The 19,733-nt window shown below is 36.4% G+C and overlaps 2 protein-coding genes across 3 annotated transcripts; one reads left to right on the forward strand and one right to left on the reverse strand.

Moving 5' to 3' along the window:
* Window positions 1-4,571: 4,571 nt before the first annotated feature.
* Window positions 4,572-4,970, forward strand: LOC106373705 (thioredoxin). Its single transcript, XM_013813844.1, has one exon. It carries the CDS (start codon window positions 4,572-4,574, stop codon window positions 4,968-4,970), a length of 399 nt encoding a protein of 132 aa, XP_013669298.1.
* Window positions 4,971-7,948: 2,978 nt separating this feature from the next.
* On the reverse strand, window positions 7,949-14,849 carry LOC106373704 (carbonyl reductase [NADPH] 2-like). Of its 2 annotated transcripts, XM_048750571.1 has the most exons (4): window positions 14,624-14,757; window positions 14,125-14,554; window positions 13,557-13,873; window positions 7,949-8,049 (listed from the first exon to the last, which is right to left on the reverse strand). In XM_048750571.1, exons 1-3 carry the CDS (start codon window positions 14,704-14,706, stop codon window positions 13,595-13,597), a joined length of 792 nt encoding a protein of 263 aa, XP_048606528.1. In that variant the 5' UTR covers window positions 14,707-14,757; the 3' UTR covers window positions 7,949-8,049; window positions 13,557-13,594. The 2 variants fall into 2 exon arrangements, with proteins under 2 accessions (XP_048606528.1, XP_048606529.1); XM_048750572.1 differs by lacking the exon at window positions 7,949-8,049 and having other exon boundaries at window positions 13,486-13,873; window positions 14,624-14,849.
* Between the last annotated feature and the right edge of the window lie 4,884 nt (window positions 14,850-19,733).

Raw genomic sequence — 19,733 nt, forward strand, 5'->3', positions numbered from 1 at the left:
CATGTATAATAAAAATTTTAAAATTTTTTATAATTTTTTTTTAAGTTTCCACTAATAAACTATGTATAATAAAACGTTTTTTTAAAAAAAATATAAATTTTTAACAACATTTTTCTTCATTTATAAATTTTTAACAACATTTTTCTATATTTATAATTTTTTTATAATTTTGTATACATATATATATATATATATATATATGTAAATCATGTATAATAAAAATTTTAAATTTTTTTATAATTTTTTTTAAGTTTCCACTAATAAACTATTAAACCTTTTACATATATATATATATATATATATAAAAGGTTTAATAGTTTTTTTTAAAACGTTTATAAAACCTTTTGTAAATATATAAATGAAAATATGTTTGATGGGTTAATTTTTTTTTTTTAGGGCCGAGGATGAAGCCCGCCCCGCAGCCCGTCTTCGACGTAGTTCGGTGAGCGGTTCTCGTGCATCGGTATCGTCTCATGACTCGGTTCCCGCATATATTCCCGCTCCAGCTCCCTCTGCCCCTCACGCTGCCCCTTACGCTGCTGCTCAACAGGATCCGGGGGTCATGCCGGTTCATCTATTGGTTCAACAACCAGGTCGAGAGCATCTCCCGTTTCTCCAACCCAACCCACTACGAGGCCATAGCACTTGGTTAGTATTTTTTTTTATTTGTACCGTTATATTTTTTCCTTTAATTAACTTGCTAACTTGTATTTTTTTAAAAGGTTCACTAAGTCGAAAAATGGCATTAGCCGGAGCATCAACCAGATGATGTACTCCATGCTCCGTTTTGGATATCCAAAGTGGAGTGTGATCCCTTCCGACGAACGAGAGTTGTGGTTTCGTCAGTTTGCGGTATAGTAACTCTTCATTTTTTTAAAGTTTTTACATTTTTTTACATATATTTACTTATTAAATTGTGTTTGTTTTGTAGCAAGAGTTCAACTGGCACTCCGATCTTACGGAAACAGTCCGTAAGAAATTCAACGAAAAGGCCATGGACTCTTACACAAAGCAGATAAACGCGTGGAAGACAGTTTGGCAGAAGAACAAGAAGCCACGGTTCATCAACGGGACGGTGTGGGAGCAGTTGATAGCTCATTGGGAGAAGGAAGACACTGCAGAGACGTCTTCTAGGAACTCCAGGAACCGGAAGAGCGATCGTGGCGGGAAAGGTATGTATGTGCACAACCTCGGCGCTTGCTCCATGTCTACTAAGGAGGATGAACTTGTAAGTTTTTTATTATTATTTATCTTTATATTTTTTAAATAAATATTTTATATATTTCTTGGCTAATAATGGCGGTTTTTTTAGATCGAAGCAAATGACGGTAATCCCGTTGATCGTCTCCAACTCATTAAGGTGGCTCACACTAACAAGACGACGGGTCAAATTCAGGACCCCGTGATCAAAGGTGTAGTTGATTTGGTGGAAGCTGAGATAGTTTCTCAATCTCAGCCTCTCTCTGATGACGGCGACTCCACGAGAGCTTCAACCAACCTGTCTCTATTGCAAATAAATGAGATGGTTGAAAAGGTAATTTTTTTTATTAATATATTTTTTTTATAATGTCGATTACTTACTTGTCCCTATTTACTTACTTTAAATATTTTTGTAGGCGGTTCCTAAAAGGAAAGGAGGCCGTTTAGTTGGGTTGGCCCGTCGTGCTTCTTCGTATCCGGCATCTTCTTCGCAAGCTCCGTATGCCGATCCCATGATTCTTGAGGAGCTACATGACAAAGATGAACGGATTGGGGCATTGGAGGAGCAGAACACCACTATCCTTTCGGAGAATGCCACTATCCGTTCGGAGAATGCCACTATCCTTGCTGAGTTGGCATCCCAGAAGAAGTTCAACACCGAGATTATGCAGAAGCTAGATCGTTTGATGTCTTCGAGTTCATCTTAATTTATTTCGGCTTTTTAAAACTTTCGGAATGTTTTTTTTTTCTATTTTGGTTTGTATGAATTTTAAACTTTATGAATGTTTTTTTCCTATTTCGGTTTTTATGAATTTAAATTTTATAATATTATTAGTTTTAAATTTCCGATTTTTTAAATTTATTAATATCAAAAAATATATAAAAATGCAAAATTAATTTGTAAAAAAAAATGGGTATATACCGACGGACAATGGTCGTCGGAATATACCGACGGACATATATCCGTCGGAATTTACCGACAAACCACATTTCCGTCGGAATATACCGACAAACGTGGTTCGTCGGTATATTCCGACGAACGTTGTTCGTCGGTAATTTCCGACGAACGTGGTTCGTCGGTATATTCCGACGAACATTGTCCGTCGGTAATTTCCGACGCCCAAAGTTCGTCGGAATAAACCGAGGAACACTCTACGTCGGAATTGTCCGACGAACGTTCTTCGTTGGTACGTTGTTTTCCGATGAACTCTGGTCTCGTGTATCCGCATCGTAATATCGTCGGAAGTTCGTCAGAATGACGTTTCTCAGTATTCGTCAGAAAGTCGTCGGAAGTTCTGAAGAAATTCCGATGAATTTTTTTTTTCCGACGAAACGATACCGACGGACGGGTTCGTCGGAAATTCGTCGGAATCGGTCTATTCCGACGAATTTCCGACGATTTCGGCCATCAGAATCCCCCTGTTTTCTTGTAGTGTGAACACCTGAGACTTCAAAAGTTCATGAACCCTATAAATCTTTACCAGTCAAAACTTGTATCTTGGAACTATCTCACAGTTATAACATATTTGATATTATTTTGGATCACCCACCCTTGTGGATAAGGGACATCTAGGGCAGCCAAGTGAAGATGCCCGTTCAGTATCCTCGACCAAGCTGGTGGAACACCTTCCATATCGCTTTCATCTGCTACCACCTGCTCTATAAATGTTTTCTCCTGCTTGGAAACACACCATGTCATGTTCAAGTAAGATTACAAAGACAGTTCACTGAGCACAAGAGATAGAAGTAAAAAGCCATACTTGGAAACTTTCCTTCACTGTGTCTAGATATGGTAATCGAAAGGCACACGTGTGTAGTGGAGACAGTCAACAGGCCATTTCATAGCAGTGTAGTTTTCAACGGAAGTAACCCTAGAGTTCCAAGTAACCGTAGAGTTCTCAAGTCCGTCCATGTTTTCCCATCCATCGATCCCTTCATACCCATCAAGCCACACATAATCTTCCTAAGGTGCTTATCTTAATAAGACATAAAGTCTAGGGTTAAACATATAGATAAGATACCTGAATCTTCCAAGACCTAGCGTATGCTCTTGACCCATCGTCTGAAAGTGTAGTAGCTGCACATAAGCTGCATCCCACAATACTTATCTGGTTAGGGTCTTAGATATCAAACTAAAAACGAAATAAGTTTTCTGATACTCAGGTTATGAAGTTCTTGGACTGCATGTGTATTTACGAAAATAAATGATACGATAAAAAGAGAAGTAATGGAGGAGACCTGGTGATCTTCGCCTAAGTCCACCATCCACCAGGAAGATATACGTTTTTTCTTCCATCCAAGGCCCTGCAAAGGAGGTAAGCCAAAAAAATAAGTTGAAATCATATGATTGAAATCGGATATACTCGTAGAAGCAAGGATATTTTTATAGTTCAAGCCAAGTTGCAATCATATAAAAAAAACAACCTTTGGTGGACCATACCACATGGGTTTTTGAAGCTAAAGCCTTCGGATAAGTGAGTCTTGAAGTGGGGCTACTGGATGTAATGATGATTTTCTGTTAACATCGAGAAATTTAAAGCATAAGGAACTCTTGCTCCAGTTAAACTCCTTCTCATGGTTCTTGCAAGAAGACTTCAATGATCTCCTTCACCGACCTACCTGCTCACACGACAACAAAACACACAACTGTCTCTAAAATTCATTCACCCTTTTTTTCCGTTAGTAGTTGCCAAGAATCTAGTTGCATACCTTTCTCGGTACCAACATCGAAGATTCCAACTTTGCGGGGCTTAGGCTTTTTAAGAGCTTTAGTTACGCAAGTTCCATGAAGGGTCTTGTAGTATGTTCGTTCCTTTAATATGCAGACAAAAAACAAACTAACATCACACAAAGATTGGTATGTAGTGAATCTAATGACACAGCAAAGAGAGCTATACTTACCTGTTGAACGGAGATGATGCCTCGTCCAGCATCAAAGCAAGCACCAGAGATAGAGATCCTTCCATGATCTCTCAGTTGACTCAAGTTAACAGAGAATTTTCTTAGATTTCGTCGAAGCTTTGATGACCAAGTTGAGGGATAGTCTACCTCATCAAGTTGTGGTCCGGAGAATCGAGCAGCGTCTGTCTGCTCTTGGAAATTGCATTGCCTGCAACGACCATGTTGCTCTTGCTCACACCGATCTTGACGAGGAAACTGAGGAAATAATAGCGGACGTTCTTGGTGTTAAAGTTTTCCGTCAGACAGTTGCAGGCAACATTCTTGTCGGCTGTTACTGTGCCTTGTCCAACAGAGGTGGCATTGTCCATTCTCACACCTCAGAGGAATAGTTGGACGAACTCTCGACGCTACTTCGGGTCCCACTCGTCGCAGGAACTGTAAACCGTGGTAGTGAAGTTATAACTGGGGGAATGACTGTCAATGATTGGACTGCTTTCTGTGGTTCAGACACAGCTGCAACAGAGCTCTCTGTTATAGACAGCATCTTCAAGCTAGGGGAAATCTCTAATATATACAAGATATGGGATTCGCTTGTGACCGAGTCCGAAGTCCCGGTGATGGTTATGTTCACACAAGACGGGTGGCCCCCATGTCGATACGTGAGGCATGTAATGGATGAACTCGACTCGAAATACACTGGTCGGTTCAAATTCTACACACTCAACGTTCATGAAGAGACAGGCATCGCAATACGCTACGACATATTCAATGTCCCGACTACTATTGTCTTCAAAGGCGGAGACGAGATGGCTAGAGTATATGGATCTAATGCTATGGAAGTAAGAAGACTAGTGGAACAATACGTGTGAGACGAGTCTAGAGTCAGTTAATTTATATTTGCTGGTTTGGAATCGGTTATGCTGGTTTGGGCTTCTGTGTCCCGGTTTATTGTGTTTTCTTCTTATTTGAACTTTCTTAGTTCAATCTATTAATGGAAAGTCTTTTATCAACAAAAGAAAAATGACTAACCGACCCGAGGTAATCAATAATATTTTTAAATCAGGCATCCATTGATTAGTATTAAAAAAAAGAATATTATAGGAGTCTGATCGACCAGAACAGAAGGTAATGGATCAGATCGACCCAGAGCCGGTCTTAGGTTTTAGAGGACTGGAAGCAAAAAAATATGTGGCCACTTGTGAAAACAAAAATAAAAACAAAAGAATATGTCCTAGAGGAGTTTTGAACCCGGGCTGCTTAAACAAAGATCATACATAAATGAATCGTCCGCAAACATGGGCTTCATTGGCTTGGTCCAAGGGCCGCCAGTTTTTGATCGACCATCTATTAAATCTATATAAAAGATTTTCGACCTCCACACAAGCTGATCCTGCTCACCTTTCCAAAAATATGGAAACTTTCCATTTTTCTTGGGGTTCGGTGTGTATTCGTGTTGGATTTTCCATTTTTCATGGGAACTAAATTATCACTATTTGGTCAATTTGGGATTGAGTTTCGTTCTAAGTGGTTAATATGGTGGATCGTAACAGATGATTGGTCCATCCCTTAGAATTAGTCGGAAGGTATTCTAAATTCGGGTCATGCAATGTGGTATCCTTTCGAGTCAGTCCACTTTCTAGCACTAAGTGTGTTTTTCCCAAAGTCGACTGGATCAACCAATAGAGCATATGAAAAAAAATTCTCATTTTTCAACAGACTTTTCTCAAATCTCTTGTTTTTTTATGTATTTTTACTTAAATGTTAGATTTAATTCAAAAAGAAACTTTTTACATGAAATGTACCTTTTGTAATAAATGAACACTTTCTATTATTTTCCTATTCTTTCTCTATATTCCATCTTTTTTACATCTCTATGTAGCAAACCAAGATGACATTCCTTCTTCAAGATCCCCCTTCCTCTGAATAATGGTAAATCTGTTTTTCATGCTTTTATCTACCATCTTGATTAGACGTGTTGCTGATGAAGAAGATTCACCATGCCTTCCGATTTCTCTCCCTCCAAATGCTATGTACTGTTGATTGAAGCATGGTGTTATTTCCCTATTGTTATGCTTAAAGCTTTGGTATATAAGTGGATAAAATATGTTGTGAAAGCTTGATTCTATTCATTCCATACAATGTGTATATATACAACATATGAGATCGTAGGTTGACTAGATAATGATACAATAGAAATAAGTCTAAGTCAACGTAGAAATAGGAAAACACTTCATGTTTATCCCTTTACTCCCCCTCAAGTTGGCAATGAGGTATCCTGAATTCCCAACTTGAACAACAGATACTGAACGTTAAGATTTCACATGTTTTAATATATATATATATATATATATATATATATATATATATATATATATATAAAATATATAAAAACTAGGTCCCGCGTATACTTCGATTCTTTTATAACTCGCTAGGCCCGGGATCGCCGCCCGACTAGCGCCTAGTGTAGTTCTGAACCGGGGGTGTGATATAGCGAGATGGTAATCCTCCTGACTGGATTATTTATTATTATGGGTCAAAAATGGGCTACAAGAAGCCCCTAACCAAAAATAAGAATACGAGATTGTACATTCACAATGAATTTGGATGGATTCAACAAATATAGAGGATCTACATAGCAAAAAATGATATACACAAAAAGCTCGTCTTAATCCTTGATTTTCCTAATATGTTAATCAAACTATTTATTGTTTAATACAGTGATATGGTCTGAATTGTAATAGATGCTTTCAGTTTCCTCTACCATCTGGTCCAAAAACATGATCAATCAACAATCATACTTGTTTTTCCATGATTAGACAAGAAAGAAACACCAAGAGATCCCAAAAGCTATGTGTCCAAGAGCTTGTTTAGACCATTCCTAACCAAGACTTCAATTTTCCACTGGAACAAAACTCGCCATGAGCCATTAACAGATTAAAAAATCTTAGAGCCTCCAGGAAGAAGCTATGAAACTCTTTTTCTTTCACGAAAGACGCTTTCAATAGTTCCAAACCAATTGCAAAGACAAGAAAACCAATGACTGGGAATTCTGAATAATGGTAAAAGAATAGTAAGGTAGCATCTAGTAGAACTCTAAGAATATCATTATTATTATTTATATCTCTGAACAGACAAGACCACATCAGCATGTGTTGTTTATATAGTAACAAGATGATGTTGTAAAGTCTGGTTCAATCAAATTCCGGGTTAGTCTGAATAGAGTTAAACCGGGATTGGAGGTTTAGCGAAGTGATCAGAACGATGAAGTTTTGATAAGTGGGAAACACATGTACAAGAGGTCGTTACACGTTAAAGAGGACGTTAAGAAGTTTGTTACGATCATCGGAGAAAGAGAAAAAGATCAGAGAGAGTTTTGGCGATCTGATCGGAGAAGAAGAGCTTGAGCCGTCGTGTTGAAGAAGCTTGGGAAGCATCACACTGCAGAGTATAGGTGGTAGATCGATTACATGTTGTAAGTCGATCACATACTCTGTTCTCAGCTCGATTAAGATCTTCGTATCACGGATCTTTGATGTACGTTGTATATCGCCATTGTTGATTGTTTGAAGCTCTCTGAAGCGTAATAAAACGCGCCGAGGGACGCTCTTTCCCTCCCCTGTGAGTAGATCAGCGAACACATGGTTAACAAAATTGTGTCATCTTGCTCTTGCTTTACCTGACGATTAAACCTGAATCGATAGTGTTCTAGGTCAAACTGGTTAAGATCTTGAGCTCAAATCGGTTTAAAACTCTACAGATGTCTATCACGTGTATCCACCGAAGTTGATTCCATTTAACAAGTATTCATTCAAAAACTTAAAAAAATGAGGGATCTCAAATGATGTTGAGATCGTTGACTTTCCTAGCTTGTTCCATATCAGTCAAAAGCATCTTTTTATTAAAACCATTGTACTTATTCAAGCTTTGATCCATTCAATTTTCAAGAAAGTAATAATACAGGGTTAACAAAATCTTGTCATCTTGCTCTTGCTTTACCTGGCGATTAAACCTGAATCGATAGTGTTCTAGGTCAAACTGGTTAAGATCTTGAGCTCAAATCGGTTTAAAACTTTACAAGTGGTATCAGAGCATCCAGGTTGGGATTGCGAAGGTTCAAGAGTTGTGAATTTGAGGTCATCTTGAAACTCAAGGGATTCGAGAAAGTTTTCAAGATCAGATCTGAGATCAGGAGGATGTCGTCGGTGGAAGTGTCGACAATGGCTCCAACGATGGGGAAATTTCAGAAGGACAAGTTCGATGGAAAAGGTGATTTTGGTCTCTGGAAGTTCAAGCTTATGGGGCAGCTTGAGATTCAGGGACTACTGACAACAATCACTGAAGGATTCACAATCTATGCCTCATCAGAAAAACTGGAAGAAGGAGCTTCTCCGAAGGTAGATCAGAAGAAGGCTGAGAAGGATCTGAGAACAAGGAGCTTGCTTGGAACGTGTGTAAGCGACTCTATTCTCAGAAAGATAATGAATGAACCCACTGCATTGGGAATGTGGAAGGAAATGGAGAAGATCTATCAGACTAGATCTCTTCCAAACAGAATCTATCTTAAGAAGCAGTTCTCATGCTACAAGATGGAAGAGGATAAGACCATTGAGGAGAATATTGACATCTTTCTCAAGCTTATTGCGGATCTAGAAAGCCTAAAGGTCACAGTTTCAGATGAAGATCAGGCAATACAACTTCTATCTGGTATGCCACCTGCGTTCGAACAGCTGGTGCATACACTACAGTATGGTACTAGTAGGGGAACATTAACTGTCTCAGAAGTGGTGACATCAGCTTATTCAAAGGAAGCTGAGCTGAGACAGAAGGGATTGCTTGGCAAGAAGAAGAACGGAGCTGAAAGACTATATGTTGAAGCTCGTGGTAGATCTTCAAAGAGACAATCTGAATCAGGATACAGAAAGGATTTCAAGAAGAACAACAAATCAAAGGGTCATGGAGACAGATCAAAGTCTAGAGGAAGATCTGAGAAAGAGAAGCGAGGCGGATGTTTTATCTGTGGGAAAAATGGACATTGGAAAAGAGAATGCCCAGAGAGGAGTGAAAGGAGTAACTCAGAGCCATTGGTAAACTCAGTTCATGGAGTTAGGCAACCAATGGTTCTAACGGCTAGTCCAACAGATACAAAAGGCGACTGGATCCTTGATTCAGGATGTACATTTCATATAACTCCAAACAGAGAACTATTGTTTGACTTGGAAGAATCAGATGGAGGAAGAGTACTGATGGCAAACAATACTCAAAGTGAGGTAAAAGGCATTGGGAAGATACGAATTCTGAATGAAGAAGGGCATGAAGTTATTCTTACTGGAGTGAGGTTTATGCCTAACATGAGAAGGAACTTGATCTCATATGGTATGCTTGAAAAGTCTGGATGCAGATACGAAGGAGGAGACTTCAAAGTCACATTCTACAAAGGAGACAAGAAAGTGATTAGTGGAGAATACATTGATGGTTTGTATTATCTTCAGGGATCAGTTGTCAAGGGTGAAGTGAATGTAGTGAAGCCAAAAGAGAAGAATGCCATGATCTGGCACTCAAGACTTGGACACATCAGTAAGAAGAACTTCGACATACTAATAAGAGACGGCTACATACCAAAGGCAGAAGCAGGAGAGATGGGTTTCTGTGAGGATTGTGTTCTAGGAAAGTCCCATAAGCAGAGCTTTCCAACGGCGAAACACACCACCAGTGGCATTCTTGAGTATGTACACTCAGATCTTTGGGGTTCTCCATCAAACACACAAAGTCTAAGTGGATGCAGGTACTTTATCAGCTTTATAGATGACTTCTCAAAGAAGGTGTGGGTCTTCTTCCTGAGGACTAAGGATGAGGCGTTTTCAAAGTTTAAAGAATGGAAAGAAATGGTAGAAAGCCATACAGAGAAGAAGATCAAATGTCTGAGGACTGATAATGGGTTAGAGTACTGCAATACTCAGTTTGATGAGCTGTGTAGGAAGAGTGGGATAAAGAGACATAGGACATGCACCTATACACCTCAACAGAACGGGACTGCAGAGAGGATGAACCGTACTATCATGGATAGAGTTCGAAGCATGTTGTCAGAAACTGGCCTGGGGAAAGAGTTTTGGGCAGAAGCTACCTCAACAGCTGTGTACTTAATCAACAGAACTCCAAACTCAACGATTGAGTTCAAGCTTCCTGAAGAAGCATGGTCTGGGAGAAAGCCTGACATCAGTCACCTCAAGAGGTTTGGCTGCACCGCATACGTTCATGTTACACAAGACAAAACAAGTCCTAGAGCAGTAAAAGGGAACTTTGTATGTTATCCTTTTGAGGTAAAAGGATACCGAGTCTGGATCACTGAGGATTCAAAGTGTGTAACCAGTAGAAACGTTATCTTCAGAGAAGAAGAGGTGTATAAAGATGTTGAGAAGGCTACAGAAAAGACTGAACCAGAAACTGAGGTGAGTAAGGAGAAGAGGTTAGGAAAGAAAAAGGTCACATTCAGTTCAAACTTGATTCGAGGATCAGGATATGAGTATGGTGAGACATCAGGCTCAGGTGGAGAAATCTCAGAGACGCAGACTGAGAGTGGAAGTGAGAACACTGTAGGATCTAAGGGATATTCAGAAAGTGATGAAGAAGAAGGCCTCACGTTTCATGAAGAGACAGAAACTGAGAATCAATCTGAGGTTAGTGGTTACTTGTTGGCAAGGGACAGAACAAGAAGAAATATAAGACCTCCATCAAGATACGAAGATGCAAATCTTGTAGCCTATGCTCTGTCAGTTTCTGAAGATATTGAGACTGAGGAACCAAAGTCATTTGCAGAAGCGAAGCTAAACAAGAAATGGAAACTTTGGAAAAATGCAGCTTCAGAGGAAATGATTTCTCTTGATAAGAATCACACATGGGACTTGATTGAAAGACCTGAAGGACAAAAAACAGTTGGATGTAAGTGGTTGTTTAAACTCAAGCCAAGGATTCCGGAAGTAGAAGATGAGAGACACAAGGCTAGACTTGTAGCTAAAGGCTATTCTCAAACAGAGGGGATAGACTACAATGAGATCTTCTCTCCTGTTGTCAAACATGTTTCTATAAGGCTGATGTTGTCGATTGTAGTCAACAAGGATTATGAGTTGGAACAGCTTGATGTAAAAACTGCTTTCTTACACGGGAACTTAGAAGAAAGAATCATCATGGACCAACCTGAGGGATTTATAAAATCCAGAGATGAGAACAAGGTTTGCTTGCTGAGAAAGTCATTGTATGGCTTGAAACAGTCACCAAGACAATGGAATCTCAGGTTTGATAACTTCATGATAGATCAGAAGTTCAAAAGGAGTGAGTATGATTTGTGCGTCTACATGAAAAACCTCAGAACTGAACAAGCTATCTATCTTCTACTGTATGTTGATGATATGCTTATAGCATCAGGAGATTTGTCAGAAATAAGGAGGATAAAAGACAGTCTGAGTAGTGAGTTCGAAATGAAGGATATGGGAGCTGCATCTCGTATTTTAGGCATGGACATCACTAGAGACAGAAAGAATGGGTTATTGACATCGTCTCAAGGGAATTACATCAGAAAGGTGCTTAAGACTTTTGGGATGAGTGAAGCAACTGCAGTTACCACTCCACTAGCGTCTCATTTCGACCTCATGAGCTTAAAAAAGGATGAACTAGTGACAGAGAAAGCTCTGATGGATAAAGTTCTGTATGCAAGTGCTGTAGGCAGTATGATGTATGCTATGATTGGGACAAGACCTGATTTGGCGTATGCTGTTGGTGTCATAAGTCGATTCATGTCAAAACTAGGGAGGAAGCATTGGGAAGCAGTCAAGTGGGTCTTGAGATATTTGAGAGGCGAGACTTCAAGATGTTTGGAGTTTAGGAAACATGAAGATTTTATCATTGAAGGCTTCAGTGACTCTGACTATGCCACTGATATGGATAGGAGGAGGTCAATCACAGGGTATATCTTCAAGGTCTGGGGTAACACAGTGAGCTGGAGATCAAACTTACTGTCTGTTGTTGCTTTATCAACCACTGAGGCAGAGTATATGGCTATGTCAACGGCTACTAAGGAAGCTATCTGGTTGAAAGGGATTTGTGAAGAATTGGGATTTGACTCAGGGAAGGTTAAGATGCATTGTGATTCTCAAAGCGCTTTAGCTCTTGCGAAAAACGCAGTGTAATGAGAAGACTAAACATGTGGCTACAAAGTTCAATTTCATCAGGGACATTGTAGCGCAAGGAGTGTTCATCCTGTATAAGATACATACAAGCAAGAATCCAGCAGATTTCTTGACTAAGGCTCTTCCTGGACCTAAGTTCAATCTCTGCTGTGATTTGTCAAATGTTGTATGAGAAGCAGGGCTTCGAGTAACTCTGTGAGACTGGTCTACTGTGCCTGCAAGATCAGCGTGTTTGAGGGATTCATTTAGTAAGAGTTACTCAGGATGCAGGATAAATGGTTCAGAAGATGTTTAGTTTAAGGTGGAGCTCGTCTTGATTAGTTCAAGGTGTACGGTCTTGGAATTGAAGTTTTGCTTTCAGTTCGTGTGGAGTTCAGCTTCAAGTGGAGTTGATAATCAGTTCTGTTCAGTTAAGCTTCAGGGATCAAGTTGAGTATTTGGAAGGAGTTCAGACTATACTAAAGCAGCTGATGCTTCTACGGAGTGGTTATTGAAAGGTGGAGATTGTAAAGTCTGGTTCAATCAAACTCCGGGTTAGTCTGAATAGAGTTAAACCGGGATTGGAGGTTTAGCGAAGTGATCAGAACGATGACGTTTTGATAAGTGGGAAACACATGTACAAGAGGTCGTTACACGTTAAAGAGGACGTTAAGAAGTTTGTTACGATCATCGGAGAAAGAGAAAAAGATCAGAGAGAGTTTTGGCGATCTGATCGGAGAAGAAGAGCTTGAGCCGTCGTGTTGAAGAAGCTTGTGAAGCATCACACTGCAGAGTATAGGTGGTAGATCGATTACACGTTGTAAGTCGATCACATACTCTGTTCTCAGCTCGATTAAGATCTTCGTATCACGGATCTTTGATGTACGTTGTATATCGCCATTGTTGATTGTTTGAAGCTCTCTGAAGCGTAATAAAACGCGCCGAGGGACGTTCTTTCCCTCCCCTGTGAGTAGATCAGCGAACACATGGTTAACAAAATTGTGTCATCTTGCTCTTGTTTTACCTGACGATTAAACCTGAATCGATAGTGTTCTAGGTCAAACTGGTTAAGATCTTGAGCTCAAATCGGTTTAAAACTCTACAGATGTCTATCACGTGTATCCACCGAAGTTGATTCCATTTAACAAGTATTCATTCAAAAACTTAAAAAAATGAGGGATCTCAAATGATGTTGAGATCGTTGACTTTCCTAGCTTGTTCCATATCAGTCAAAAGCATCTTTTTATTAAAACCATTGTACTTATTCAAGCTTTGATCCATTCAATTTTCAAGAAAGTAATAATACAATTATAAGCAGCTTTATATAAACCAAATCACATGTAGGATTTGAGACGTGGTCTCATAAGAGACTGTGCCCCATCCACCATCACAGTGGTACCTGTCATGAAACGTGAACCATCGCTGATCAAGTAAATCACAGTCGAGTAGATATCTGTCTCGGGGTTCAGCCACTGGCCAAGAGGAGCAGCGTCCTTCACCAGTTTCTGCGCTCGATCTATCCCCACTGAAACTGGATATTCATCGCCAAGATGCAGACCTCTCGAGATCATGTTCACCCTTATCTTGTGCTTCCCTAGACTCATGGCTGATGCCTGAAACCCCACAAATAAATAAATAAAACATGTATGTCAAGTTTAATCCGGAGATTACAGGGCCAGTCTTGGACATAAACAAGTGACCATTGGCCAAAGACCTCTAAATTTAAGAAATAATTTACATAAATATAGATCTCTAAATTTTTTTAAAAAATAACTTTTATTAGAACGTTTACTATACTAAATTGTCTATAGCCTCCAAAATCTCGGAACTAGGCGTAGACTAGGAGATGTAAAAAGATGTATACCCGAACCAGCTGGTGAATTGCAGCAGCGGCTGTAGCATAGGCATCAGCTCCAGGGTAAAGCCCTCTCTCACCACTAGCTATTGTAGCCAAAAAGACAATGGAGCCTCCTGTTCCATTCTCCTTCATCATGCTTGCCACAGCCTTCAAGATAAACCATGTAGCCGTGAGATTGATCTTTGTGATTTTCTTGAACTCATCTTCAGACACTCGGAGAATGTCCTGCATCTTCCCTTGGTAGGTACAGCAGTTGACAAAAGCATCCAAAGATCCTAGACGAGTCCATGCCTTTTGGACAGCAACATAGAAAGCTTCCTCACTATCAGCTTCCATGTCGGCTCCAATGAGCTCCACTGGGAAGGCTCCATCAACAGAGACTCGTATGTAGTCCACAGTGCTCCTTAGAGAAGCCTCGTTTCCCATCAAAACCAACCTGATATCTCATTGGTTAATTAATCTCGTAACTAAACTACGAGGATGAGCAAGGGCAATAGAAACTCACCGACAACCGTGTTTGGCTAGTTCGATAGCGATGTTCCGGGAAACCTCGTCGCCGTTGGCTGTCATCAACACCTTCTTCGCCATTAGATTCAGAGTATTACTTCTTCTGATCGATGGAGGAACAGGGTATGGACTGGCTTTATTAATATAACATTTAATTAAATACAAGAAAATATTAATAATATATATTCGATGTGCCTCGTGAAACTCGCCTAATAATTTCTTAACCAAAGGACATCCGAATGACTTTTGGTTAAGTGTCATTCATACGTGAAATTTAAAATTAATTCTCTTAATTTGATTGATTGTTTTTATTTGAATTTTTATTTATTTAATTAAAGTTTTAAAAACAAAACTAATCATAGAACTACGTAATCTAATATATACTCCCTCTGTTCCTAAAAGATGTATGTTCTCGAAAAAAATTTGTTTCAAAAAGATACATTTTTTACTTTTCCAATGTATGATTTTATAAAAAATTGTAAGTTTCAAAAAAATTAATGGTGTTTATTGAATTTCTATTGGCTAAAAATTATGAAAAATTGTTATTCACAAAAAACAATGCATATTTAATTAGTTTTCTTAATATATGTGAAAAGTTTAGAATATGCATATTTTCAAAACAGAGGGAATATTACCTTACAAACAATTAAACATTTTAAAGTTAGAAGAATTAGCATAATTCGTTTATAGAAACAATTAAATACCATAGATTACATTATAGAAATTTAAAATATACATATAAATACATATGGTATGATAGAAATAATTATATAAACGATTTTAACATTTTTATATAAATAGTGGATACAAATATAATTTTACGAAAAAACCTAATTAACCTAAACCTAAAAATATTTTTTATACTCAATATATATATATATATATATTTGTTTTTTTCTAAAATGTGTTCAATGAATGTAGAACAGTCAAATATACAATTTTAAAAATATTTAGTCATTTTTTCAGTGACAAATGTTGATTGTATAGTTGAATTATTACTTTCAGAAATGATTAAAGTTTTTGTATATTTAAAAATAGAAAAATATATGGTAAGTATTTTAAAATAATATTAATAAATGAAAATATTCATTATAATATAAAACTGAAATATGGGAACATTATACTAATACGAGACTAAAGTTAATATACTCTATTAATATAATTCTTATAGCTTTGATTATAATAAAATTATATGGTAAATTTTTTAAAATAATATTAATCAATAAAAAAGTTTATTATAATATATAAATTGAAAATCAAAAATAATATATTAATACGAGATTAGAGTTAAGACTCTATTGATATTTTTTTGATTATAATAAAATTGACATGCTTATTTTCTAATAGAAGAAAAAAGATACATATATAAAACATCAGTGAAGAATAATAAAACTTATTTTTTTTATTCTTGGTTGTATTCTTTGTTATTTTATACTTTTACATATTGAATATTTTATATGTTTGCCGAAATACATGTGTTTTATGTAGTACTGTAAATGTTAATTAGTTATTTGTAACTATTTTACTTCTAAATAAAACAAAGTGATAGAAAAAATAATGCAAAAATAGAATGTGTTATAAAATTACTTCTTGTTCATTAATCTTTGTTTTTTTTTATTAATCAAAAATTATGTCATAAAAAAACTTTTGGAAACTTATTATATCTGAATAATCTTCTAAGATTATACAATATCAAGACTTTGATTTTCAAACTATTTAAAATAAAAGATTATTTTTAATAATTATGATTATTATTCAAAATTATAAAATTATAAACATAATATATAAGTTTCATAAATATTTATACCCGCGAAATCGCGTATAACCACCAAGTACAACATATTCCCTATGTTTAAGAGTGTTATTTTGACATTTTTCATTCAAATTAGAAATAATTGAAATACATAATGATTAAATCTATTTCACTAATAGTGTTTGAATAAATATGAATTACCATGAAATTTTAAATTTACTTTTTGTATAATAAAATTATGTATAGAAGAGAAAGAATAATTCTTCGAATTCCGATGCTCATCTACCTTTTACTAAAATAGAAATCACAATTCTTTTGATGTGTGATTTATAAATTAAATTATTTATTAAAATATATTAAATATATGTTTTTATCTACCTAATATTGTCCCTAATGTTATCCTAACAATAATATCATATAAACCCATATTTGTCAATTTAGATACCGTCAAGTGTCAACAATCTTTACAATTGAATTGCAGTGTTCATACTTTAGACATATAGTGTGGATCACCGGTCTAAAGAATACAACATAGCCTAACTCTTGATAGCGAACCAAACTCATGATAGTGTATACATCAAATGTAACAGATCATGATAGTGGACCAAACAAAACCAAGATAGTGTAAGTTTCCTAATTATAATCATTGAATATATTGAAACAATAAAAAGAATCATAAAATAATTTGATACCAATTTTGTAAAGATTCCTTAAAGTGGGTTAACAACTAACTGAGTTCAAAATTATTTTTTAATCAAATGTTTGCATTATAACTTGGTGTTAAACTAATTTTCAAGTACTTAACAACTAGGTGTTTGCCCACAATTTTGCGGGTAATTATATTATATGAAGAAATATATATTATGTTTACATTGTTATAATTTTAGAATAATAATTAAAATTAAAATTTTAAATTTTAAATTTTAAATAGTTAGATAATCAAAAATTTCAGTATAAAAGCGAGGACGGCCCAATGGTCTTAAGGGAGCTTTGGTCCCAATACGGATCCGGGTTCGAATCCCGCTGGCTACCGTCGATTAAAATGAGGTGAAAAAGGCGGTCCTCCAGGATGCCTTCTGCGGAGGTGTACTTAGGCGTTAGTCGGGTTCCATCCGGAATGTCCGGATTATCTGGATTATCAAAAAATATATATATATATATATATATTTCAGTATATATTTTTGGAAGATATGTGAGATTTAAAATAGTTCAACAACGTAAACCTTAGTCATTACAAATATTTCTCTTACAAAAAAGCAATGTTATAATTCATTAAGATAATTGATTGTAGAATTACTTTATATTTTATTTTAACGCGTGAAATAACCAGGAATACTCTAGCTTTCAAGAAATAAAAAAGAGAGTTTTTTTTGTAAGATCAATACAATGATCAGATGATTTTATTTTATAGATGACTTCTAATTTAAATTCTAAAAAAACAAAATTTTCATTTCTATCCGGATAACTCATTTGGATGGTAAAACGAACAACTCCATAATCTATCCGAGAGAATTGCCTATAAACATATATTCCCACAGGTGTGATCATACCAGCATTAATACACCAAGTCCCATCAGAACTCTGCCCGGACGAGAGAAGTACCGAGATGGGTGACCTCTGCCACAAAAAAAAAAAACATTTTTCCCCACGAGTTTTTAATGTCATGTGGAAAAGACAGCATCAATAATAATACAAGGGTGAATCTGCTGAATATTTGTAAGAGGCAAAATAACGAAGAATATGTCCATGCTACAGTAATACAGAACATATGGGACAATTTACGCATAAACGTTACGTTACCGAAATCTCCTTCTACGCGTGCGCGTGACGTTGATACTCCAAATCTAAAGTTGTCGTACTATGGTACATACCATATAGTATAATCACACATAATTTAATTAGTTACGAGGTTGTATTTCATCAATTACGTGGTTGAATTTCATCCATTACATAACTATATTATACATGATTCCGACATAGTATGATAGTATAAGCGAAGTGGCGTATAGAAAGAACACTAAATGTGGTGAATATACAAGATATATAAAAACTTATACTAAACATAGTACAATCATCTATTATCAACTGCACTAGTCAACCCAAGCAAAAGAGAAACACCTAATCCATGGAACACAATAAGGACCAAAATATATTACAATCTCCCATTATCAACTGCGATAGTCAACACAAGCAAAAAAAATGAAGAGGGAGTGATGTAGAGAAAGAAAAGATAGGGACCATGGAAAAAAAAGAGTGATGAAAGGGATGACATAATATACTATGATACTGCAATTTTTCCAAATCTACAATATATTAACATTGTTCATCTTTTCCAAATCTGAATCTCATCTTCATTATTATTTGTTAAATCATTACATGATCACATGATTCACCTTAACATATATAAATCTATTAACACTGACATCAATCTCATCGTTCTTCCTCTCTACTAAACCTCTCATGTGTATTTGACGCGTTATGCATAACTACCATACTATACTATAGCTATGAAATAAATAGTATTGAAGGCTCGATACATAGAAACATCACAATGTTAATCATTCTTAGGTTAAGAAAGAATGATAATGATGCTTCGCCGCAACAAAAAAGAAGGAGAAGAAAGAAGAGGAGGATGACAAGACGTGGAGATGATGTAACACTACATATTGCGTTGCACTATTCTATGTTTATCAAATGGAATAGTACAACCCAACGTGTATTGTTTATCTTCTCCACTAGTTCTACACATTATCTGTTTCTTAGTCCACATATATCGAAAAGTAGTAAAATTGTAAACTCAAACAATGATACGAAGAAAGTGACCAGACATAGTTGTTGATCAAGTGATAATTACACGGCATGCAAAGTATCACTTTCCAAAAATTTCATAAAATTTATAAATGAACATGTGATAAAAGGAAGAAAACAAAAATCAATATAAATTTTAGAAAAGAAAAAATAGTTCAGAAAAATGAAATCAACGATATAGAAGTGAAAGTGAGAATGAAACCGTGGAATAAAGGGTATTTTTTGTCTTTATACATATTATACAAAGAATATTATAATCTAAAAGTTGTTATGGCCTAAAAGTTATTATGGTTATAAATTTAATTTTTAGTGATTATATGTATATGCATTCCAATTTCCCATAATACAATGTCCCCACTTGGACGTGAATATCTATGACCAATTTCCCATAATACAATGTCCCCACTTGGACGTGAATATCTATGACCGACCAAACATCTCCACCTGTTCAAATTTCGGTTTAACTTTTTACCGTTTCAATTTTTCTTTTTACCGTTTCAATTTCGGTTCAACCGGTCTGCTTACTATACCAATAACCGATATAGAA

Source organism: Brassica napus, chromosome C3 (genome assembly GCF_020379485.1).
Source record: "Brassica napus cultivar Da-Ae chromosome C3, Da-Ae, whole genome shotgun sequence".
In the NCBI taxonomy this organism is placed as follows: Eukaryota; Viridiplantae; Streptophyta; class Magnoliopsida; order Brassicales; family Brassicaceae; genus Brassica; species Brassica napus.

What these genes read in the sequence shown, in the direction of transcription:
- LOC106373705 (XM_013813844.1), top strand. Translation starts at nt 4,572, where the DNA reads ATGACTGTCAATGATTGGACTGCTTTCTGTGGTTCAGACACAGCTGCA.
- LOC106373704 (XM_048750571.1), bottom strand. Translation starts at nt 14,706, where the DNA reads ATGGCGAAGAAGGTGTTGATGACAGCCAACGGCGACGAGGTTTCCCGG. An exon ending in CTAGCCAAACACGGTTGTCG is followed by an intron (nt 14,555 to 14,623) that starts GTGAGTTTCTAT and finishes ATGAGATATCAG; the next exon opens with GTTGGTTTTGATGGGAAACG. An exon ending in CAATTCACCAGCTGGTTCGG is followed by an intron (nt 13,874 to 14,124) that starts GTATACATCTTT and finishes GTGGGGTTTCAG; the next exon opens with GCATCAGCCATGAGTCTAGG.